At 34.4% G+C, this 26,304-nt stretch overlaps 2 protein-coding genes across 3 annotated transcripts; both read right to left on the bottom strand.

The window, feature by feature from the left end:
- Window positions 1-607: 607 nt before the first annotated feature.
- pla2g4f.1 (phospholipase A2, group IVF, tandem duplicate 1) lies at window positions 608-26,304 on the bottom strand. Of its 2 annotated transcripts, XM_042742164.1 has the most exons (20): window positions 25,982-26,291; window positions 25,656-25,728; window positions 25,060-25,196; window positions 24,787-24,918; window positions 24,650-24,690; window positions 24,473-24,515; window positions 24,211-24,268; window positions 23,847-24,013; window positions 23,514-23,633; window positions 22,918-22,952; window positions 22,614-22,752; window positions 22,309-22,445; window positions 21,953-22,175; window positions 21,742-21,859; window positions 20,369-20,506; window positions 19,512-19,610; window positions 18,937-19,116; window positions 18,549-18,718; window positions 18,263-18,449; window positions 17,359-17,746 (listed from the first exon to the last, which is right to left on the bottom strand). In XM_042742164.1, exons 1-20 carry the CDS (start codon window positions 25,988-25,990, stop codon window positions 17,433-17,435), a joined length of 2,520 nt encoding a protein of 839 aa, XP_042598098.1. In that variant the 5' UTR covers window positions 25,991-26,291; the 3' UTR covers window positions 17,359-17,432. The 2 variants fall into 2 exon arrangements, with proteins under 2 accessions (XP_042598099.1, XP_042598098.1); XM_042742165.1 differs by lacking the exons at window positions 17,359-17,746; window positions 18,263-18,449 and adding an exon at window positions 608-1,215 and having other exon boundaries at window positions 25,982-26,304.
- pla2g4f.2 (phospholipase A2, group IVF, tandem duplicate 2) lies at window positions 5,550-13,831 on the bottom strand. Its single transcript, XM_042742166.1, has 20 exons — window positions 13,704-13,831; window positions 13,103-13,175; window positions 12,813-12,949; window positions 12,128-12,259; window positions 11,928-11,963; window positions 11,769-11,804; window positions 11,567-11,621; window positions 11,115-11,263; window positions 10,892-11,005; window positions 10,680-10,714; window positions 10,324-10,462; window positions 9,926-10,062; window positions 9,571-9,793; window positions 9,349-9,466; window positions 9,016-9,153; window positions 8,805-8,912; window positions 7,614-7,793; window positions 7,335-7,504; window positions 7,061-7,247; window positions 5,550-6,704 (listed from the first exon to the last, which is right to left on the bottom strand). Exons 1-20 carry the CDS (start codon window positions 13,710-13,712, stop codon window positions 6,466-6,468), a joined length of 2,415 nt encoding a protein of 804 aa, XP_042598100.1. The 5' UTR covers window positions 13,713-13,831; the 3' UTR covers window positions 5,550-6,465.

Below are 26,304 nucleotides of genomic sequence, written 5' to 3'. Positions count from 1 at the left end.
TGAAACATGCACCATGGTTTGCATAAAAAATTAAGTAGCACAACTTTTAAAAAAAAATAATAAGAAGAAATGTTTCTTGAGCGCCAAATCAGAGTGATTTCTAAAGGATGATGTGACACTGAAGACTCTGCTGAAAATGCAGCTTTGCCATCACAGAAATATTAATTTTTCGCAGTATTAATGTTTTTACATATTGATGAAATAAATACAGCCTTGGTGAGCAAAAAATTAAATTAAAAAAAAATTGAAATCTTACCAACCCCAAACTTTTAAACAGTAGTGTCCTAACATAACAAGTGTAACATGTTTAACATGTTAAACTCTTGAGTTGAATAATACCAGCTCAAAAAAATTGTGAAATGTATAAAATAATAAATCACCAAATGACATTTTCATCACTCACTAACATTAATGTTTATGCAAACCTTATTTTTTCCATGGAACATTTTCATTACCATACAGAGTTATTAACTAGGTGACCAATGAGTTTCAAGCTCCAAAATTTGATGGGAAAAAAACACCAAAAAAGTTGCTATATGCTATATGCCAACGTTTATTTATTTTTAAAAAAGAAACCTGCCACAGATCTGAAATATTATTTCCCTTTGTTTATTCAAATAAGGTACATCAGGATTACCGTAGGGAGAAGGATTTTGGTGAATACTGTTGTGAATTTAAATTTTGGGCTGTCCTTTAGACAAAGCTATCATATGACTTCAGAACAGTTGGAAAATGGCATGTGTGGCATTATTTGGACTACTGTAAAGGACTTTTTATGATGCTTTCATTGTTAAAAATAGATTATTAACACCCTAATATAACACCCTCTGATCTACAAAAACAAGGAAAATCACATAGTTTTGGAACAATATAAGGCATTTTTGGGTGAACTATCCATTTAATTCAATTGCATGGACAAAAACAGTTGAAACATTCTTCAAATTATCTAAATGATAGAATGTCCATTTATGAGTGAACTACTGCTAAAAGTTATGATGATAGTAAAGGTAACAGTTGGCGGTACTCACCAGGAGACTTCAGCTGCCTAAATGAGATATTTACCAAGGGAAAGTGAAGCACTATGGGAACATCTGGATTCTCTTTATCTTCAAACACATAAATTTCCCCGATCGGCTCAGACTCCAACATTCTGTAATCGATCTTTGGAAATGAAATCTTGTGATCAGCACAGTACTCCTGAGTTTGCTTTATGACCTATAGACACACAATGGAAACAACAGAATCTTATTTTCTTCAAGATCTTTCACCTTGTAATCTGCCAAATCTTTGTGGTCTCCCTCACCTTGAAGTGGTCCGTGTCCCAAGCGTAGTTCAGAGACAGAATGACGTCCGCGCGTCTGTTAGAGCGTAACACAGGAGGAATTCCTGACTTCAAGACAAAGGCAGTGTCCACTAGGCCAAGTGTGGCGTCTGCTGGTGTCAGGGAGTTTGGGAAGGTGTCTGGATGTGTGTCTGCAGAAATTCCACTTTTTAATGAATAATTTCCAAGTTTGATTATACTGAATCAAAAGGGAAATAGCACTAATTAGGCTCTACGCTACAACATAAATGATGTTCTGACCTTTCCATGCTGTGAAGTCACAGTTCTTACTGTAGTTCCTGTGAAGGTGTAAGCCTCTAAGGAAGTTGAACATTTGGCTGATAATGGGGCGGCTGGTCAAAAAGACGCTTAGCTTTTTTATATAGAATTGATCTGGTGAGGAACAAACATAATCAACTTGTAGGATAGGAAGCATCAAGCAAATTAAACTAGCCAAAGTTAATTAAAATCCTTTCTTACCAGTCTCTGGTACTTACTATTCTTCATGTTGAGAGCTGTGTAGATGGGAAGAGGGTTCTGGCCCTTTGTTAGTGCCATCTGCTGGTCAGATAGTGTACCCATTTCTTTCTGCGGAAGAAAGGAATTTATGCATTTTTTTTTCTAAACTTCTAATGGCAGCCTTTTATTTACATTTTTATGCTAAAAATGTATTTTGTTTCTGTGAAATCAATGGTATTCAGGTACCTTTCCTTGAATGAGGTATTCTATAGCCACATGACAATGAGAAATATGAGTAGTCCTTTCTCTATCTCTTCCATCTTCTCTTTGTAGTGCCGTAGCTGCTCGGGGGAAAATATACTGAACACACTTTTAGAGAGCTCCTTTTTTACAGACTCAAATAACTCCATTTAGGTCATTGTTTGGCCAGTTAGCATTACCATAAAGAGAATCCATAGTCCAAGGTCCGATGTTATTCCTTTTATGTATTTTTTTGGCCAGTTAGCATTACCATAAAGAGAATCCATAGCCGTGAGTTCGAGTCTCGGGCCGGCAGGAATTGTTGGTGGGGGGAGTGCATGTACAGTTCTCTCTCCACCTTCAATATCATGACTTAGGTGCCCTTGAGCAAGGCATCGAACCCCCAACTGCTCCCCGGGCGCCGCAGCATAAAAATGGCTGCCCAACTGTGGTGTTTCACAGTGTATGTGTGTGTTCACTGCTCTGTGTGTGTGCACTTCGGAGGGGTTAAATGCAGAACACGAATTCTGAGTATGGGTCACCATACTTGGCTGAATGTCACGTCACTTTCACTTTCACTTTCACTTTGTTGAATTGCATTCCTTTGTATGTTATGTGTTTTTTTTTTTTTTGAAGAGATTGATGATGTAGTGATTTTTTAGTAGTAGGGACTGTAGTGCTCCTTATACTCACCAGGTGGAGCCAGAAACCCTTGTGATGGAGCTGATTGTGTCAAGAAGCTGGAGTGTCTGCAGAGCTCTTGGGCCTCCGAATATGCCAGTCATGCTCACTGAAAATTTTGTGTTTTTTGTGTTTGTTTAACAAATATTTCCTAGTCAGTTTTGTTTTATGGAAACCTGAACTTGCCCTGCTAAAGATTCTAACACACTATGTGTAAAATAAAAAGTTATAAAAATGTTGTGAGATTTATCAAATAAAAGAAGCTTATACAAGTTTTTACTTAAAGGGATACTCCACCCCAAAATGAAAATTTTGTCATTAATCACTTACCCCCATGTCATTCCAAACCTGTAAAACCTCAGTTATATGAAGCAACGGGAACACTTTTTGTAGAGCATACACAGCATACGGTGATATGGAGAGACACAGAGGAGATTGTTAACAAAGGAATTATTGAATAAAGTCATTATTTTTGTTTTCTTCGCTTACAAAAGTGTTCCCGTCGCTTCATATAACCCAGATTGCACATCTGATGGCAGATGGAGTATTCTGACGACCACTTTCATACCTTTTATGGACCTTGACACTGTTATTTACATGGCAGTAAATGGGACAGTCTCAAGCCTCTAGGCTTTTATGGGTTTGGAACGACATGGGGGTAAGCGATTAATGACAAAATTTTCATTTTGGGGTGGAGTATTCCTTTAAGAAAATGTGTACATCTATTAATTATTTTAATATGTGTATGTAGGTTTAGCTGCATCTGAGCTTATACTGAAATATAACGTTATAATATCAATAAAATACCACAATCATTTTTAACGTTCTTTTTAATGTATCAAAACTCTAACCATCAGCACTCCATTAGAGGAGTACAGTTCAGGATTCTCAGAGCTTGAAAAAGAAAAGGAACGGATAAAGTGACAGATTAGTTCAGACTGATGTATTGGTGATGATTTTTTTCATAAGGAGGAAGAGGAAAATTACTAAATAATGTGCACTACATGGTTAATAACACTTTTAAAATCCACCCACAGCTCACTCTTTTTCTGGAAAATAAATACATCTTAATCAGACTGATGGATAGGACCATACCAGTCAACATTTGTAATGCTTGACCTTCTACCTGATCATCTAAACTGAAGGATTTTGTTTGCTTTTGTCTAATTGTGAGGTTATTGATGTCGAATAGGATATGTGGAATTCCAGAATGTTCTGAGGAGACGAGAACAAAGTGGCAAGATTATTTTAGCTCAGAATCTCTCTCTTTCTCTTACTCTATACTGGTTTGCAAAATAGAATTTTGACCTTCTCCACCTTTTTCCTATGCCCTATTATACTTTGCATGAATTATGTGCATAACTTCTGTTAATCTGTTAACAATCAGCAAATTACTACAATGCAGTAATAAGCCATTAAAAAAACTGGGTACAATGAACTGTCATTATTCTATTCATTCATTACTTATTTACCAGGGCAATGGAACAAATTTAGCCAATGGCTGACAATTTAGCAAGTTTCTTGGGATATTTTGGGGATTACAGTTAGATTACATAATTATACTAATTACTCGTATAGATTTACTTTGCTGTTATTCCAGCATTTCACTGTTAGTGACATCACCAGCATGTCATTCATCACTTGTTATTCAAGTACAAGGGTGGAGAATCACTTCATGTTGTCAGCTGAGATTAGAAGGGCAAGGCACAGTGGCAACAAAACCTTTCAGTCACGAAAACTGGTTTAGACAGATGTAGCAGTATTTTCATCAACAGTTGAAGATGTAAAATGGTATGGAATATGTGAATTGAAGTGAACTCTCCAGGCTATACTAAAATGTAAACATCTTTGAAAATAACTAAATGAATCTGTTTGATAAATTTCACTGTATTGTTTTTCAAATAAATTGCATAAATAAAATGCATTCATTAATATAAGAACAAATTTTTACAATTTTACTTCAAATGTTTTGCTATTGCTTTTTTAAATCACAAATTCTCAAACTGATTCAGAAATTAAACTAAAAATGATTTGTTTTATAGTGTCCAAAAAAAGCAACAATTTTCTTCATTCTAAAAAGAAACTCAATAGGTTAACACATTAATTATTTCTCTAACAAACAAAAAACTAAATCTTTCCAAGTACTCCCAAGAACTTGTTTTCCTGATGGGAATCCCTGTCTTAAACGGATCCTTGCTCAAGCTCCCATTGTTCACAAAGCTGCTATTTGTGGTTTTAAACTAAAATAGCAATGCTACAAAAGATGTAGGTTAATTCATCAGTGTCAAATATCTGTGAGCTTCAGCATTGTTGTTTTCTGTTCAGCAGGCCAGTGAAGTCTCAAAACCAGAAGATGAAATGAAGATCTCACTAGTCAAAGTGAAATATACAGAAAACCTGAGAAACTTGTTTATCTCCAGCCCTACACACCCTGATAAAGTATTTGATGGTGTTTTGTGTTTAAAGTGATGAGGGTGGAATCAAAAATTCTCCTCCCTCTGTTTGCAATCATTCTCCATTTCTATATTAATATATTGATGTTATATATATATATATATATATATATATATGTATATATATATATATATATATATGTATATGTATGTGGGTATGTGTGTGTGTGTGTGTATGTGTGTGTGTGTGTGTGTGTGTGTGTGTGTGTGTGTGTGTGTGTGTGTGTGTGTGTGTGTGTGTGTGTTTTCGTGGGAGAAATCTCTAAAATCTTCTTTGGATTTCGAGATCATTCAACTCCCTATCTAAGTGCCAACATTACAACAAGCAAAGTTACAAAAACCAAGTTTACTGCACTTTTTTGGAACACTTTTAATTTAGTTAATGATGAGGAACAGCAAGTTGAAATGACAAAAATGATTGTGACAAGTTAAATGGACAAAAACAAAAATGTTTTAACAAAGTAGAGTCAACTTTTAAAAATAAATAATTTGAAGCCAATATTGATAAGTGTAACATAGCAAACTATCTGTTAATTTAATAATATGACAAAATTATTGTTATATATTAAATATATTAAAGTAGATAAATATTTTTCTTTAAATTTAAATTATTTTGATCAAATAAATGCAGTTTTGGTGAGCATAAGAGACTGACAGCAAACTTTTGAACAGCAGTGTACATATTTAGCACCTGTTTATCTCCAAATATAAAATCTCTACTTGAATAAATGCTCATAAATGACATTTTCATCAATGACTCACATTACATGCTGTTCCATGCCTTATTTTTTCCTTGAAATGCAAAAGATGTTCTGGTCATTACCATACAATGTATTTAACAAGGTGTCCAATGAGTCTCAAGCTTTAAAAATTACAAAAAGCACCAAGAAAGTTGCAATAAATGTATGGAAAGTAACAAGATGTGCCATTATTTACTGAAACCCTTCTCACAGCTCTCATATATGATGTACTTTTATTTTATTCAAATAAGGAGCATCAAAGTTGCTATGATGAAATGACCAGTGATGCCACACTTGGAAAATGGCAAGTATGACATCATTTGGACTACTGTAATGGACTTTTTTATAATGCTGTATGTTATGTTTTGAGCTTGACAGTCCCTGGTCACCCTCACTTTTATTGTTAAGAATAGATTATCGCATTAACCCTCTCTGATTTACAGAAAAAAGGAAATTGCACAGTTTTGGAACAATATGAGGGTGATGAATGATGTCAAGTCAAGTCAAATATATACAAAAATCACTCCAGTTGCTCCTGCTGTCAGCTTTAACTTCTCATCTCAATATCAAATCAGAATTTTGACACCTGTGTAGCAGGAATTCGCTCCATGTTTCTCTGAAGCGCTTTGTTCAGTGTGTTTAAAATGACGTCTTTGTTGTTCAGAATGTTGTAGGTGGTGAGGTTGCTCAGCTTCTGGAAATCCTCAGGTTTGTATGTAAGGTTGTGAGTGGCGAATGGACAGAACATACTAGTGTAGTCAATATCAAAATCTCCTTCCTTTATCTCTGCCTTACCCTCTCTCTTCACTCCTACCACACAAACACACACAATTAGTTCATAAAAATACACTTTGTAATCTATTCACTTCATGCAAAGGGAGAATCTCTTTCTAAGATTCTTAAAGGAATAGTTCAATCAAAAATGAAAATCATTTGCCATCATTCATCCACAATTATGTCATTGAAAATCTGTATGACTTGCTTTCTTCTGCAGATCACAGATGATGAAAGTTGTTTTTTGTTCATACAATGAAAGTCAATAGGGATCCCATTGACTATAATTGCATGGACAAAGCAGTTGGAATTTTTTTTAAATGATCTACTTTTTGGTGAGTAGATGCTAGAATTTAAATTTTGGGGTGAACTATCCCTTTAATAACACTCACCAGGAGACTTGAACTGCTTGAATGAGATATTGACCAAGGGAAAGTGAAGCACTATGGGAGCATCTGGATTCTCTTTATCTTCAAACACATAAATTTCCCTAATGGGCTCGGACTCCAACTTTTTGAAGTCAATCTTTGGAAATGGAATCTTGCGATCAGTGCAGTGTTCCTGAGTTTGCTTTAAGACCTATAGACAAATACAGAAACAACAGAATCTTATTTTCTTCAAGATCTTTCTCCTTGTAATCTGCCAAATCTTTGTGGTCTCCCTCACCTTGAAGTGGTCCGTGTCCCAAGCGTAGTTCAGAGACAGAATGACGTCCGCGCGTCTGTTAGAGCGTAACACAGGAGGAATTCCTGACTTCAAGACAAAGGCAGTGTCCACTAGGCCAAGTGTGGCGTCTGCTGGTGTCAGGGAGTTTGGGAAGGCATCTGGATGTGTGTCTGCAGAAAGTACACTTTATAATTTATAATTTCTCAGTTTAATCAAACTGAATCAAAAGGGAAATAGCACTAATTAGGCTGTACTCGACAACGTAAATGATGTTCTGACCTTTCCATGCTGTGAAGCCACAGTTCTCACTGTAGTTCCTGTGCAGGTGGAAACCTCTAAGGAAGTTGAACACTTGGCTGATAATGGGGCGGCTGGTCAGAAAGTTGCTCAGCTTTTTTGCCAAATTAGTCATAGGGCTGACCTGAAGTGTGTCCGACGTTGATGGTTTGTCATCTTTGTCTACAGATAAGGGAGGATAACATTTTTTCATAGTTTGCATTTAGATTAAATAAATTCAAACATAAAACAGAATATTTGCCATCACAAAATTGTGTAATCACAGCTGGAAATGTATTTAATCAGTCTGAGTAGTTTTTACACATTAAAAAAAATTGGTAGCAATTTAGTATAGGGACCAAATCTCACTATTAACTAGTTGCTCATTAGCATGCCTATTATTAACATATTGGCTGTTTATTAGTATTAATAAAGTACATATTCTTCATGAATACATTCTACATCCCTAATCCTACCCAATACCTAAACCTAACAACTACCTTAGTACCTATTAATAAGCAGCTAATTAGGAGTTTATTAAGGCAAAATCATAGTTAATGGTTTGTTAATGACGAAAATAAAGTGTGACCAAAAATGTTCAGGAAAAACTTTAACTTGCTGATTAGTATCTTAGAGTTAGTAATGTTTTTAGACACTTGATTGCATATTTTATTATTTATTTATTTAATTAATTTCTACTGTCTTTGAAATAGTGTAATGCCAAGTTAAAATTTTGTACATTTAAATTATGTTTAATGTAATATCAAAACACACCACATTTAAAATAATCAAGTACTTTACATGTGCTTGTTAGTCAACACATCAAAACAGTTGTACTTATTTAAAGCACGACAAAATAATACGAAAACATGATGATTTAAAATGTAAAGTGTTTAATTTGAGATCATTACAAATTGCAGTGAACTTAAGTGTGTTAAGAAAGTAATCAAAGTGTACTCGCTTTAAGTACACCTAAGTGGACTTTTATTTCATTGATGTTATGTTATGTGCAAGTATAGGTATTTTTTATATTTAGTATTTTTTTTTTCAAAAGCACACTGCAAGTGCATGTTCAGTTTAGCATACTACTTCTTCACTAGGGCACTTGTGATGAAAGGCAACCAAACTTTGGAGAAGCTGCACAGGGATTATTTGCTCAGGTGGTCTTACTCATTGTCCCTGCCTTCTTTTTACCTGTCGGATTCACTTCTTCCCCAACTTTGCTGGCCCAGGATGGAGTCACTCCAGTGACAGTACTCCAAAGCTGAGTCAGACTCAGAGAGAAAACACTGCTCCATATCCCTGCAAACACAACACATTTTGAATAATATGAATACAGCTGCCAGTCATTATATTTTAACTAAAAAATCAACCATCAACCTTTAGAATATTTACACTTATTTACCCAATAGAGAGTAAATTCCAGATTCAGGGAGTTTCTTGATCATGTGGCCGAGATAATATTCACTCCCAAAGTTTTGTGCTGGTATAAAGGCACCATATTTGGTAAATCCAACTTCATATGGGGTGAACTCACACCATTCTGAATGAGAAAAGAACGAAGAGAAACATGGACAACATATCTACAGTAAATACTTCTAGTTGCTCTTAATACAAAGAATTGATCTGTTAAGGAATAAACATAATTAACTTATTAAACATAATGGACCCTTATCCTGTAGGACAGGAAGCATCAAGCAAATTAAACTAGCCAAAGTAAATTCAAATCCATTCTTACCAGTCTCTATGGTACATCCTGTCTTGCCATTTTTCATGTTGAGAGCTGTGTAGATGGGAAGAGGGTTCTGTCCCTTTGTTAGTGCCATCTGCTGGTCAGATAGTGTACCCATTTGTTTCTGAGGAAGAAAAGAATTTCTGAAGTTTCTGATGGAGAAATGTATTTGCATTTATTTTTGCTTAAAATGTATTTTGCCTTTGTGATATCAAGGGTGTTTAGTACCTCCCCTTGGATGAGGTATTCTATAGCCAGACCCCACATATCGACAAGAGATACTAGGTGTCCTTCTTTCTCTCTTTCTTCCATCTTCTCTTTGTAGTGCCGTAGCTGCTCAATGGAAAATACACTAAACACACTTTTTGAAATCTCCTTCTTTACAGACTCCAAAACCACATTTAGGTCATTGTTTGACCAGTTAGCATCACCATAAAGAGAAGCCATAGTCCTATGAGACAATGAAAGAATGTTTGATGTTTAATGACATGATCTCCAATAAAATCTGGGTTTTAAAGCAAAACCAACTGAGAAGAACCACTATTTTAGAGTTGGACAGGCCTGTAGTGGTCCTTATACTCACCAGGTAGAGCCAGAAATCCCTGTGATGTAGCTGACTGTATCAAGAAGCTGGAGTTTCTGCAGAGCTCTTAGGCCTCCCAATGTGCCAGTCATTGCTCTGGTCCCGCCGCCAGAACACACAACAGCCACCAATGGGACCTGAACAGCCACATCAGTCTTTTAAATATATAGAAGTTTCTAGTGTTGTCTGCTTCCAGTTATTTTTAGCTGTACAAAACAACCCGTTAAATTGGTTGATATTGCAAACTGGTATTTCTTATTTTAAAGTATTGTTGTAATTATAAACTCTTGCATATTCACAGAAAATAGCATATATCTGTTTAAAAATGAGAATTGATGGGAACAGTAGTAAAACTGCGTGTCAGGTTACTCTGTGTCTGTTTGTGTTTGTTTTCTTGCCTTGCTGGGTTCAGGTGCAGAGCTGAGATTCAAAGCTTTCTGAAGAGCTTGTGACACAACTTTTCGTCTCTTGACCAGAAAATTCTTTTCTTCTAGTGAAATATCAAAATCCAGACGCACATCCAACTTTTCATCAGAGCTTCAAAACACACACACACACAATTATTCTTTTAGATGAAAGGAATCAGATTGAAACCAGTTGAGGAAATGTTGGTGGTTTACAGTGCTTTATCTAATTTGACTATAATCAATTACACAGTTAATATCATTCAGGTTTAGTTTATGGATTAAATTCCAAAGCACTTTCTTTAAACTGTTCCTGAACTAATTAGAGATAAGTCATTCCAATTATTCACCTGCCCTCTGCGCTTAGTTGCAGATCCACTTCATCCTGAATGTTAGGTAAAATATGTTAGCCTGAATGCACTGTAAGTCGCTTTGGATAAAAGCATCTGCTAAATGCATAAATGTAAGTGTAAATGTAAATGAAAGAGTTGCAGTTATTTAGCTGTTCTTTTTGTAACATTGAAAAAAGACATGTCTTCCAATTGAGTTTACCAGTACCCACCTTTCCAATGGGCATGGAGAGTTTAATCTGCTGTTTGGCTGGTAATGGTTTCATAGGGACCGATGACAGAATGTCTGCAATCTTTGGATTTATCCTGTCCACTTCTTCCCCAGCCTGGACAAACATGCAAACACATAAACAAGCATTATACACTCTCTGTTAGTGATATACATGCTTAATTAACTGATTTGGTAAGAAATCACCAGTTTAATCAATGACACACTTTTGGTGGGATGAGACTAAACTCAGTCTCCAGGTCTCGGTTGATGTAGTAGCGAATGGTCTGTGTGCAGCTGGGGTTTTCCTCAGAGCCTGGGATCAAACAGTCTTCCTTATAAGCGCCTCGCAGTTTTAACATCATGTCCTTCTCCACTGAGGTAAACAGAGGAAAATTTCACATCATTTCGGCACTGTTCTTAATGCAGCACCTTAAAAATGAACAATGTCATATTTATATAAAACCTAAAAATTTTATTTTTATTGTAGTATTTTACTGTTAATTATACTTGTGCAATAGAATTATCACTTAAAATACAATTTTTACAAATACAGTTTTCTCAAGCTTTCAGTGGCTATTATACAGCTTCATATATATTTATATATCTGATTGAGGTTTGTTAAAAGTAGAGATGTACAGATCTAAACCCAGAAATAAACCAGTGTTCTTCTATTTACCTTTAGTCCTTAGACGTTTTTCCACCTTCACATCCAGTGCACAGAATGGACCTGCCTAAAAATGAACAGGAAAATTCAGAGAGCTACTTAGTTCAACAAAGATTTCCAAAGCACAGTTATGTTTTATGGAAACCTGAACTTGTTCTTTATGCGTGCTGAAGTACTATATGTGTACAATTTACAGTCATAAAAATGTTCTTACCATCAGCACTCCATTAGAGAAGTATGGTTCAGGTTTCTCAGATTGAAAAAGAAAACGAATGGATAAAATGACAGATTAGTTCAGACAGATGTAATAGACAACTACTACGTGGTTAATAATATTACTGCTTTCGATCGTTAACATTCTCATTCACCTCACGGTCATCTCAAACTCCACCCACAGCTCACTCTTTTTCTGGAAAAAAGTGCATGACAATCAAAAAGGAAGGGGTGTGGGTATATATATGTTTTTGTTGTTTTTTTTTTTTATACTGTTTTTTAGTGTTGTGGACAGAATACTTCAAAGACTTTGTAAAAATAAAATAAAATGATAGTTTCATCACCAAATGATATATCTACCTTATCATCTGTAATGAAGCATTTTGTTTGCTTCTGTCCAGGTGTGAGGTTATCGATGTCGAATAGGATGGAGGAGAAGAAGTCATCTTTCGTTAACTTGTCAGCATCAAATATGTGGAATTCCAGAATGTTCTGAGGAGACGAGAACAAAGTGGTGAGTTTATTTTAGCTCAAAAGCTCTCTCTCTCTTGCTCTACACTAGAGGATTTAAATATAATGTTAAAATTCTCCTTTGCAAACCCATCATATCACATGTATAGCAACTAAGCATTTTTACTCAAGTTCATATAGTATTAATTACTTTAGAAAAGCAAAACAACTAAATAAAACCATTCTAGAATTCTAGTTTATAACACATGGCAGCAGTTCTGATAATGAAAATTTGGAACAAGTTTAGCCATTGGGGGAATATTTTGGGGATTTAGATTAAGTAATTTTTCTTATTTGTATAGAATTACTTTACTGTTATACCAGTATTTGACTGTTATTGACGTCACCAGCATGTCATTCATCACTTTTTATTCAAGAACAACGTGGGTGGAGAATCACTTCATGCTGTCAGCTGAGATTAAAAGGGCAAGGCACAGTCACAGCAAAATGTTTTAGTTAAGATAACCCTAAACGCAATCACATTATTTCCCACTTAAAGTGTTTTCTTGCAAGTGTCCAAAGCTGATTTGCTCACCTTGACTCCACTGTGAACTCTGAAATGAAACGTTTCATTCCATTTTGGTGCATTACTGTTTTTCACAGTCTTGGTGCGATGGCAGCAAGCGCAGGCCGTGGGTAACTTTAAGACGACGTAGCAGTCACATTTAGAGACTGGAAAGAGAGCAAAGTCTGAGCTACACTATAAGCACTTCAAAGTCAGAAAAGGCAAACAAACATATAATACACCCAGAACACCTGATTTAAAGGAATTTTCATCAACATTTCACCACAAGTTACAATGTTTTTGAGGACTGATTGACTCACAAAGGTCATACGACTGATTGAATTTTCCCCGCAGCACCGTGACACTGAGGTTCCAGTATGGCATGAACTCTTTCTGTGAAACAATGAAATGAAACTGGTTTAGACAGATGTAGCAGTATTTTCATTTGAATTTGTAACAGCAACATAAATATACTTTATATGGAATATGTGAATTCATTTCACTCATTTGAAGTGAACTCTTCGGGCCGTACTTATGGAAGAAAATATAGTGTATAAATCATTCTTACTGAAATCGCTGGTAAATTTTACAATTAAATATTTTATTTTTATAAATATTTTATTTTATAAATATTTTATAAATATTTTAGTTTGAAGGAAAAAAAAAAGAAATATGTAAAATGTTATTAATGCCGTCCATTTTTGCACTTAATTTTTCATTTAAATGTTGCAGTTTTGTATTGCTATTGTTGTTATTACATTTACACAAAATAACTTTTTTTAAATTATCTTAGCACAGCAAGCAAATCAGTCTTGTCAGAAAGACATTTAAATTTGACTTGAAATGTTCCGCTTTTCATTCTCATCCAAATAATTTTGAGTAAACATAAAAATATTGCCAAGTATCTGTGAGCTAACGTACCTTCAGCATTGTTGTCTTCTCCTCAGCAGGCCTACAGTGAAGTCTCAAAATCAGAAGATGAAATGAAAATCTCTCTTGTCTCGCATCTGAGATGTAACACAGAAAACCTGAGAAACTTGTTTATCTCCAGCCCTTTGCACCCTGATAAAATATTTGTTTTATTGTTTAAAGTGACGAGGGTAGGATCAAAAATCCTCCTCCCTCTGTTTGCAATCATCCTCCATCTCTATAATATAGTGTTAATATGTTAACTTAAAAAATATATTTGAAAAGATATGTTATCAATGGCTACATGCCAACATTACCTTGTCTGGTGTGGACTGTATTTGATTATAAAAACATAGGTGACACTTCCAGGCTCATAAGACTTAAAAAAAAAAACCTAAGATTTCAGTTATATTTTAAGGAATGTTGTGTGTTTATGAAAACCCTCCCACATGAATACCAGCCTATCCCTCTTTCATTCAGATGCACTGTAATCAGCACACTCCTTCGGATTCAAGGTGAGAAAATTGAGCTATTGTAAACATTAATGTTACATTGTTTGTTGTTATTTGCTCATTTAGCAGATTATGTATGTGTATTAAATGTTTCCATATAATGTGGAAAAGTTTCTAAAATAACAGTCTGATTATCTGATAATCTGCTTATTCTTGAATAAGGCCCTATCATTCAACTCCATAAGAATGCTCTTTTTCTGAATCTGTAGTAACAGTTTCTTTTACTGGCCGTGGATGTTTTCAGTAGAGTGGTTTGTTTGTATAGCTGACATTTGCTCATAACTTGCAAAGCCTGCTTTGAATCCAGGGAAGACTCTAGGATCCTATATTATAGTAAAATTATTTAATGATGTCATAAACGTGCAGTGCATAGATATGGCACACCCCAACGATACTCTATAAAGAAACAATAGGGAATCAAAGAAAAAAAAACTTCAGTTTCTCTAAGTAAATGAGTCATATTGACCACAAGAACCTCCCACATATTTTATCTTTGGGACACCACTCATAATATGTCTCTACTACTGATATTGTTAAAATAATGTTGTCATGAGTGTTTCTTTAAACAGAAAAAAAGAGTACTGTGCTTAGTTAGCCAATCATAAATTAATCATTTTGTACACTGTTGACATCAGGTTCGCTGGCAAATCTTTGGCCAGAGGGCTAATATCTAATGATGTCTGTCAGTAAAATAAAATAGTCTTTTAATTAATGAATTAAGTTTAATTGTGTTGCCTGATAAGTGGTCTTTACTAATTAAACAGTTTTTGTTGAAAATAAGAATCAAAATAGTGCCAAAGTTACAACAAACAATGAAGAAAATAGAGTTGAAATGACAGAAATGACTGTGACAAGTTAAATGGACAGAAACAAAGATGCTGTTTTGTTATCCACTTTTAAAAAATAAATGATGTGAAGCTAATATTGAATAGGATATCGTCACAAACTATTTTTTCATTTAATAATATTCTTGACAACTTCAATTTAAAAAAGAAAGAATTTCATTAAGGATGCATGTTTTCTTCATAGTAACGGTGCTGCAGATCACTGTGCTTCAGTTTTTCATGTTTTTTTGTGATCCTGTTTTTGGTGTAGATGCTGAACTGGTCTTTCCTACAGCTGCCTTCTCCTTTTTTGCCGTGGCTATCATCACCTGTTTTGTCTTTCTCTGTTTCGGTTTAATGCTTTGTTTAGTGCATTCAAAATGACATCTTTGTTGTTTTGGATGTTGTAGGAAGTGAGGTTGATGAGCCTCTGGAAGTCGTCTGGTGTGTAAGTCAGTTTGTGGGTGAGATATGAGGAGGTGCTACTGTTAAATTCAACATCAACCGCTCCCTCCTTCAGTTCCTTCTCACCCTCCCTCTTCACTCCTAAAGCATACACGTACACATCATTTTACATAAACATTTAAACAATGATGTGCATTCTTGGTTATCTGAGTCGATATATCAATAGTAGCAATATACTGTGATTATTATGTTGTTAAGTGTTTTTTATGTGTAGAAAGTGTTTTTTTATATTTTTTTAGTTTTTTTTATTATTTTTTTAATATATTATTATTGTTGAAAATATTTAATTTTAGATGTATATTGTAATATTTCTCAATATTACTATTTTACTGTATTTTGATAAAAAATTGCAGCCTTGGTGAGCATTTAAGATCCCTTTTGAACAGTAGTGTGTATTGTCCATTTTTATGGATAAATGTATATTTATAGTCAAAAATATAGACAAAATCTATATAATATATACACAATATTTATTTTATATTTATGTGCATTTATTTGTGTTTATGAAAACCCTCCCATGCCCATGAATACCAGCCTATCCCTCTTTCATTCAGATGCACTGTAATCAGCACACTCCTTCTGATTCAAGGTGAGAAAATTGAGCTATTGTAAACATTAATGTTACATTGTTTGTTGTTATTTGCTCATTTTGCAGATTATGTATGTGTATTAAATGTTTCCATATAATGTGGAAAAGTTTCTAAAATAACAGTCTGATTATCTGATAATCTGCTTATTCTTGAATAAGGCCCTATCATTCAACTCCATAAGAAATGCTCTTTTTCTGAATCTGTAGTAACAGTTTCTTTTACTGGCCGTGGATGTTTTCAGTAGAGTGGTTTGTTTGTATAGCTGACATTTGCTCATACCTTGCAAAGCCTGCTTTGAATCCAGGGAAGACTCTAGGATCCTATATTATAGTGAAACTATTTTGTGATGTCATAAACATGCATGTGCATAGATATGGCACACCCCAACGATACTCTATAAAGAAACAATAGGGAATCACAGATAAAAAACTTCAGTTTCTCTAAGTAAATGAGTCATATTGACCACAAGAACCTCCCACATATTTTATCTGTGGGACACCACTCATAATATGTCTCTACTACTGATATTGTTAAAATAATGCATTCTTGGTTATTTGAGTTGATATACCAATAGCAATATCCAATCCCAATATACTGCAATTAAACTGTTAAAAGTGCTTTAAAATGTAGTAAAAGTATTGTTAAATATTGTTCAAGTTTTAAGTATGCTTTTAAAATATATTAAAATTGAAAAAATATTTAAACAGTATATTGTAATATTTCTCAATATTACTATTTTACTGTATTTTGATAAAAAAAAATGGCAGCCTTGGTGAGCATTAAAGATCCCTTTTTGAACATTAGTGTGTATTGTCCATTTTTATGGATAAATGTATGATATACCAATATATCACCAATATATACCAATATAATTAGCCAATCATAAATTAATCATTTTGTACACTGTTGACATCAGGTTCGCTGGCAAATCTTTGGCCAGAGGGCTAATATCTAATGATGTCTGTCAGTAAAATAAAATAAAACAGTCTTTTAATTAATGAATAAAGTTTAATTGTGTTGCCACATAAGTGGTCTTTACTAATTAAACAGTTTTTGTTGAAAATAAGAATCAAAATAGTGCCAAAGTTACAACAAACAATGAAGAAAATAGAGTTGAAATGACAGAAATGACTGTGACTAGTTAAATGGACAGAAACAAAGATGCTGTTTTGTTATCCACTTTTAAAAAAATAAATGATGTGAAGCTAATATTGAATAGGATATCGTCACAAACTATTTTTTCATTTAATAATATTTCTGGCTAATATTACAACTTCAATTTAAAAAAGAAAGAATTTCATTAAGAATGCATGTTTTCTTCATAGTAACGGTGCTGCAGATCACTGTGCTTCAGTTTTTCATGTTTTTTTGTGATCCTGTTTTTGGTGTAGATGCTGAACTGGTCTTTCCTACAGCTGCCTTCTCCTTTTTGCCGTGGCTATCATCACCTGTTTGTCTTTCTCTGTTTCGGTTTAATGCTTTGTTTAGTGCATTCAAAATGACATCTTTGTTGTTTTGGATGTTGTAGGAAGTGAGGTTGATGAGCCTCTGGAAGTCGTCTGGTGTGTAAGTCAATTTGTGGGTAAGATATGGGGAGGTGCTACTGTTAAAGTCAACATCAACCGCTCCCTCCTTCAGTTCCTTCTCACCCTCCCTCTTCACTCCTAAAGCATACACGTACACATCATTTTACATAAACATTTAAACAATGATGTGCATTCTTGGTTATTTGAGTTGATATACCAATAGCCCAATACACTGCAATTAAACTGTTAAAAGTGCTTTAAATGTAGTAAAAATATTGTTAAATATTGTTGAAGTTTTAAGTATGCTTTTAAAATAAATTAAAAAATTAAGACATTTTTATACAGTATATTGTAATATTTCTCAATATTACTATTTTACTGTATTTTGATAAAAAAATGGCAGCCTTGGTGAGCATTAAAGATCCCTTTTGAACAGTAGTGTGTATTGTCCATTTTTCTGGGTAAATGTATATTTATAGTCAAAAATATAGACAAAATCTATATAAAATATACACAATATATATTTTATATTTATGTGTATTTACACAATATAACATTAACATTTTAACCATGTTTGAGAAATATAAATACAGTCCTGCCTTAGAAGCACTGTAATTCCTATTATGGGATGTAAAGAGTGATGGTGGTGCTTACCAGGAGCTTTGAATTGCTTGAATGAGACATTGACCAAGGGAAAGTGAAGCACTATGGGAGCTTCCGGATTGTCTTTATCCTCAAACACGTAAACTTCCTTCAGCGGCTCTGACTCCACCTTTTTGAAATCGATCTTTGGAAATGGAATCTTCCGATCAGCACAGTATTCCTGAGATTGCTTTATGACTTTGGACACAAACGGGCATTATTTATTTATTTATTTATTTATTAAAGTTCCTGATATTTGCATTTCAATCAAAACTTATAGAATCCTCCAGGTCCTCACCTTAAACTGATCTGGGTTCCAAGAGTAGTTTAGAGACAGAATAACGTCCACATGTCTGTGAGAGCGAACCAAAGGAGGAAATCCTGCATTTACGGCAAATCCAGCATCTACTAAGCCCAGCACAGGATCAGCTGGAGTCATGGTGTTAGGAAAGGCATCTGGGTGTGTATCTGTAGACAGAGCATGAATATTATGGATGACTGCAAACACTATCAGCTATTTAGGTATAAACAGCCTTGGTTATATTTTGTACAATGAAAGACATCACCAAGTTACATCTACACACATGAAATAACACTAATATAATATATAGTCCATCTGAAGAATAAATATAATAAACACAGAATGCACACTTGAAATGGTCAGTGGTATAAGTAGAGCTCTAGACCTTTCCATGCGATGAAGCCTGTGTTCTCACTGTAGCTGGTGTGCAGGTTGAAGCCTCTCAGAAAGTTGTACATCTGGCTAACAATGGGGCGGCTGGTCATAAAGTCACACAGCATTTTAGCAAAGTCAGTCACAGGCCTGATCAGGTGTGTGCCAAGTGCTGTTGGTTTACTATCAGTCTCTTTACAGAAGAAGACAAGAAGACAATTGCATCATGTCACTGTATAATAATTAAACGCCCAAATGTAACTACCATTCAAAAGTTTGGGATCGTCTTTTTGAAAGAAGTCTGATGATAATGTAATGCATTTATTTAATCAAAACTACAATAAAACAGTAATATTGTGAAATATTGTCACACTTTAATCTTTAACATTGTATTTGCAAATAAAATATTTTTTAAATATAATTTATTCCTGTGAAGGCTAAGCTGAATTTTTAGCAGCCATTACGCCAGTGTTCAGTGTCACATGATCCTTCAGAAATCATTGTAATATGCTGATTTGCTGTTCAAGAAAAATTTTATTGTTAAAGAAACTGTTAAGTTAGGGGTTAAAATGTATCACAAACTCTCACCTGTGTTACTCACTCCTACTCCAGTCCAGGAAGGGCTGACTCCTGTGGCAAGACTCCAGATATCCGTCAGATTTATAGAGAAAATGCTGCTCCACATTCCTTTAAAACCACACACAGAGTTTGGACTTATTAATTGTGATTGATTACAGTTTACAACATTTGCTTACAGCACAGGATCATGTTCAAATAGAGATGTAAACTCCCCTTACTGGTAATAGAAAGCAACACACTTTTTTAGATCCTGGGTACAACATGCCACATTCTCCTTCTCTCTCTTAAAGGGATACTCCACCCCAAAACGAAAATTTTATCATTAATCACTTACCCTCATGTCGTTCCAAACCCGTTAAAGCTTTGTTTGTCTTCGGAACACAATTTAAGATATTTTGGATGAAAACCGGGAGGCTTGTGACTGTCCCATAGACTGCCAAGTAAAATACACTGACACAAAAAAGCATAAGCTGCCTGTGTACTGCTCAGATTCTCCAAAATGGCGCTACGCTGATGTGGAGTGACACAGAGGAGACAAATTGTTGAATAAAGTCATTATTTTTGTTTTATTCACGTACAAAAAGTATTCTCGTTGCTTCATTACATTACTATTTTGGACCTTGACAGTGTATTTTACTTGACAGTCTATGGGACAGTCACAAGCCTCCTGGTTTTCATCCAAAATATCTTAAATTGTGTTCCTGAAGACAAACGAAGCTTTTACGGGTTTGGAACAACATAGGGGTAAGTGATTAATGACAAAATTTGCATTTTGGGGTGGAGTATCCCTTCAAGGCCTTCAATTTTTCTTTTGTTTCATGTTTTCATTACAGTATGTGCATAAACGCACATACACTCAAACTCACCTACAAGAAAGGACAATCCAGTTTCAGGGAGTTTCTTGACCATGTGACCAAGGTAATATTCACTCCCGAAGTTCTGTGCAGGTACAAAGGCACCATATTTGGGAAATCCAACCTCATATGGAGTGAATTCACACCATTCTAAACAGGAAACAAAAAGAAACATAGGTTTATTGATCTGTTATAAATTATTTTATTTGCTACAAGCTAGTTGTTTATTACCTACTCCTTACTTAAGCATACAGTGAACCTAATCTAAAAATGTTCTCTAACTCTTTGGATAAGAAAATTATTTGCATGTGTTTATATCTTCAGAAGCAGTTGCTGAATAGTCTCTTATATATTGATACTGAACATCACTTCACAGGAACCTGATATCAAAATTAATTCAACAGTCATTGCACATCACTCCAGCACTTGAAGAAGTCTGAATAATATAAAAAGGATTTGTACTTGACTGGTCACAATTATAAAGTGCACAAGGCGCAAAAGCTACAATGCAACATTCATAATTATACTTCTAAAATAACCAAATTACATTTATTTTCATATTAAACATTACAACAGACATTTAAGACTCAATTTAATGCCTTTAAAATTACAATTTATGTTAATTACATGTCAAATAAAACATGTATATATTATATATACAAGTATAATACAAAAACTTATTTTTATATGGTATTTTATATTATATTTATTTACAGAATTATACTATCATACCTCAAGCTCCTCTAATATGCACGCCTCAAGTGTCAACTATGTTTAATGGCATTGCAGTTTGTTCCAAATGAATGCATCTAATCAAATAGCATGAACTTCAATACAACCAAACCTTTGACTATAAAGGAAAGTCTGGTTCACTTATTAGACAGCATGAGTTTATAATATGTAAACTGTCTGACAGATAAGTAAACCAACTAACAGATATGTAAAAAAAAAAAAAAAAAAATCAACCACATTTTGTTGATATGAACACTATTTTGTTCAAACAATTGCACAGCAGTTTCTATGTACATGTACATATTAAATATAAGCATTCTGTAATATGTGTTTAGTATATTATTGCATTAACATACTGTAACTCTTAAAACAAGCAGAACATACATTGACGCCCGATGACATCATGCCACCTTGACTCAAATAACGTGTGAGACCAGTACAGCAGGCAGTATCTAGGTCCTAAACAAATGATGTTCTTTACAGAAAGCGCACCTAAGCACAATTGTGTTTGTTTGACAGTTTATAATGTGGTATTATGAACTTACCGCCCATGTGTTGTTTATATACATTTTTTATATGTGAAGATGATTCAGACTTATGTCTCAGTCCAAAACAAGAAGCTGAATGGCACTTAAATTATTATTAGTACATACCTGCATCTATTATACTTTCTTTTTTGCCCTGCTTTAGGTTAACAGCTGTGAATATGGGGAGAGGGTTCTGGCCTTCAGACACTGTCCTCTGCATTCCAGATAGTGTACCCATGGGCTTCTATAAAAGGAAAGTGTATTATATTGTGTACCAAATTTTAACACACAGTCAAAACTGACAGCAAACACAATTTATGCTTTTTTTTTTTTTTACCTTCCCTTGGAAAAGATACTCTAAAGCCAGACCCCACATGTCGATGAGAGACATAAGGTGTCCTTCCTTCTCTCGCTCTTCCATCCTCTTTTTGTATTCCATTAGCTGCTCTGAGGAAAACATACTGAGTGCCTTTTTAGAGAGCTCCTTCTTTATAGACTCCATAGACTTGTCAAAGCCACCCTTTGACCAGTTAGGGTCTCCATAAACAGAGCCTAGGGCCCTGAAATATGAGGATTAAACAAAAAACTCAGTCTGACTGGCTGACGTACAGGAGAAATGGCATACATGGTTTTTAGCAGTCGGTCTAGAGACAAAGCCATGTTTAAAAATACATTAAGACTCCTCATTCTCACCAAGTGGCACCTGAAACCCCTGTGATGTAGCTGACCGCATCAAGAAGCTGGATCTTCTGCAGACCCTGAAGGCTACCGTATGTGCCTGTCAATGCTCTGCTTCCACCGCCAGAACACACCACAGCCACCACTGGGACCTGAGGAGTCACATCAAACACAGAATTAAATTTTAGTCTATTTGTTTTGGGGTATTTGTATTCTATACAAACAATAGAATGAAAATTTGACTGCATATTGTACAGTAGGAAAACATCCCTCAGTTCTTTGCTGAATATCTGGGTGATTTGTGCTTGTGTCTAAAGTACCTTGCTGGGCTCAGGTGCAGAGCTGAGCCTCAGGGCTTTCTGTAGAGCCTGTGACACTATTTTTTTTCTCTTCACCAGAAAATTCTTTTCTTCCACTGGGATATCAAAATCCAGACGCACATCCAACTCTTCATGAGAGCTTCAGAACACACAAAACCATTTTTATTCTGAGGTTAGGATGGATTTGAAATGAAAGCTGATGAATAGTATTGTAATTTACAATATTTCATTTAATACATTCAAATTATAATTTACTATTAAACTACTACTGAAGATAGATGTGAAATAATTCATCATTTGTTACCGATCATCTGTTTTCAGTTGCAGATCAACTTTATTCTTTGAAAAAAAGAAAGGTATTTTTAGATAAAATGCACAGAATATGAGTATAAATACAGGATTGTTTAATATATTAATTATGAGAAAAGATGGTGAGAAATTTATAGTACTTAGTTACTGTATTATATGTTACTATATTATCAATAAACCATTTTTGGAGTGTCACATTCAGATTAGTGCTGTCAAACGTGATTAATCGCATCCAAAATAAAAGTTTTTGTTTACATAATATATGTGTGTGTACTGTGTATATTTATTACGAATATACAGTATAAACACACACCCACAGAGTATATATTTTCAAAATATTTACATGTATTTATATATATATATATATAATTTATATACATATATAATGTATATTTATTAAGTGTGTATATTTTTTCAAAATATTTAGATGTATTTATATATATATATATATGAATTATATATTAATATATATACACAGTACACACATATAAATTATGTAAACAAAAACTTTTATTTTGTATGTGATAAATAACGATTGATCATTTGACAGCACTAATTCAGATTTAATCAATTAATGAATCAATAACTCACCTCTCCCAGAGGCAAAGAGACCGTAATCTGTTGTTTGGCTGGTAATGGTTTTAAAGAGATAGAAGTCAATCCAGAGTCCACAGGGTCTGGAACAGCAGCATCCACTACTACTGTCCCAACCTGGAGAAAAGTATGTTTAAGCAAACATTTCAAGTCAAACTTTGTTTGTTTCATGTGCTTTATAAATCTACAAGCCATTATGTGAGGTACTGTATACATACATACTGTTCCATAAGTAATACATTGTATGTGGTAGATTTTACAGTCATTTAAATTCAATTATTTAATTTACATTCAATTAAACTGGAATGCCAGTTGTCATGGATGACCTACATTTGCTGGGTTGACAACAGTCTCTGAGGTCAGATTAAGTTCAGTTTCCAAGTCTCGATTGACGTAGTAACGTAACGTTTTCAGGAAGCTGGAGCTTTCCTCAGAATTTGAGATCACAAAATCCTCTTTGTATGCCCCTTTCAGTTTTAACACCATGTTCTGCGTTGCTGGAAAACACAGAGAGTAAGCAAAAAACACCTAAATCTAGGATTATACAGTATGTGTTTTCAAATTGAATTTTATAGAACAGAACGATTTAACATTTTATTTTCTTTTGCAGTTATTTCTGAATACCACTGAATTCCCAGCTGTCTAATATCTAAGCATTTGCATGGGAAATGTAGATGAAATTGTCTTTATTTACCTTCAGTCTTCTTTAGAAGCTTGTCTATCTCCACATTCAGCTCACAAAAAGGACCTGCCTATTTTAAAAGGAAAGCATAAAGCTCATCTGATAAAGGTTATCTTACATATTTTTGAGGGTTTAGTTAAAAGTGCATGTAGCCTGTATTAAAACTGTAGCTTTTTAGGAAGACACCTTCTTATACTGTACATCAGAAAATCTTTTTAAATAATCTGTCTGCAACCCATGATACAGATAAGAAAGCTGTAGTAAAGGTTCGTACCACCAAAACTCCATTAGAGACGCATGGCGTTGGTGTCTCAGAGCTGCAACACAAAACAGACACTTTCAGATTTATGTGTATAGACATGAATATTTAATTGTACAACCTGTTCTAACCGGTACCTAATAAATAAACTTTTTTGCAAATAATCATGAGAACTGCTGAAGGCATACTCACCTCTTAGTGATCTCAAACTCTACCCACAGTTCATCTTTGGTCTGAAAAAGAAAGTAGTCACAAATTAAATATATCAAGGGTTCTGTCAACTAAGTGTTTATTTTATGTTGAAATGTCTGTCTCCATATAGCACTGACCTTGTCATTTATTATAAAGCATTTGGTCTCCTTTTTCCCAGGTGTGAGGTTATTGATGTCAAATAGGATAGTGGCACAATGGTCGTCTCTCATTAATGGATCCTCATCATAGATCAAGATCTCTAGAATGTTCTGTGTATAGAGAAGAGAAAAGTAAGAGTTAAAGTGTCATTCATATAACACATTTTACTGGAGAGATAAATAGCGGAGGTTAGAAATAGGATATAATATAATAAAACATTCTAAGATCAGACAAAAATTTTAGTGGTTTACCTTGATGTTGCTGTGCACTCTGAAAGTGAATGTTTCATTCCATTCAGGTTTGTCGCTATTTGATATAGTCTTGGTACGATGAGTACGGGCCGATGCTGTGGGTAAGTTCAGGATGACATAGCAGTCAGACTCAGACACTAAAGAGAAATTGAGGTGGGGTTGAAAAAGTTAGTAAGATGGCTCACAGAATTAAGCGTTTATCTATTTGTATGCACGTAAACTCATGAGTAGAGGTTACTGTTGGATTAGTCGTCATATTGTAGGGCTTTTGAAAGCCCAGAAACACCTTTAAAAACCTGTTATGTAGGCAAAGTATTATACTGATATCTATACTGATTTAGACTTTGAGATTAGAAAAAAGATTGCAGCCTACTACATACAGTATAGTGCAAGTGTAACAGAGCAAGTTCAAACAACAATACACATTTCTCATCAAAACTGCAAACCAGTTTAGACATGTTTACTTTAAACTTTGTACATACTGGAATCTTTGTTATTATTGCAATAAAAACGTTTGCTTTAAACTTCACACTTCTGCTAAAAAGAAAATTAAAATGTATATATTTGGCTGCTATTAAGAAGACAAACTGTCTCACAGTAGTCATAGGACTGATGGATCTTCGCATACAAAACGCTGACTGACAAATTCCAGTATGGCTTGACTTCTCTCTGTTAAAAGGAAACAACCAGACACAGAAAATGAAGTGATTAAGTAATAATGAAAAATAATGTCATCTGACTACAAAAGTGTATGTACAACACATGATCTATGATCACAAGATCTATATTGTTTACTGACATAGTAAAAAAATAAAATAAATTAAAAACTCAAGTACTGTTTGTTACAGTCAGTGTTTCTATGCAAAAATTACAATTACATTACAGTCATATAAAGAAATCCAAAGAGGAAATACTAGCTAACCTTAAGCATTGTTGAATGTTTGTGCTGAGATCTGAATCCGGCTGCCTGTGAAACTCAAATGAGAGCGCAAGTGAGAGCAAAAGGTGGTACATGCGCAGCTTGAAAAGCTATTTTTCCTGCTTATCCAGAATATATTCTTAGACTACATATCGGTTTTCTTAGAAAGTCACAAGTCAGCCTTCTCATCCACAATGCCAAGTTTTCATAACAATGCATAACTATTGTTAAGGCATGCCAGAACAAGACAGAATGCTTTTACAGTGATCTGATATAAATATATGTAAGTAACAGGAGAGCATACATTCACTATGGGGAATTCAACA

The sequence above is a fragment of the Cyprinus carpio genome, chromosome B17 (assembly GCF_018340385.1).
Source record: "Cyprinus carpio isolate SPL01 chromosome B17, ASM1834038v1, whole genome shotgun sequence".
Classification (NCBI taxonomy): Eukaryota; Metazoa; Chordata; class Actinopteri; order Cypriniformes; family Cyprinidae; genus Cyprinus; species Cyprinus carpio.
The sequence above is the reverse complement of the archived record's forward strand: the minus strand, read 5'-3'. Positions and strand labels throughout refer to the sequence as shown.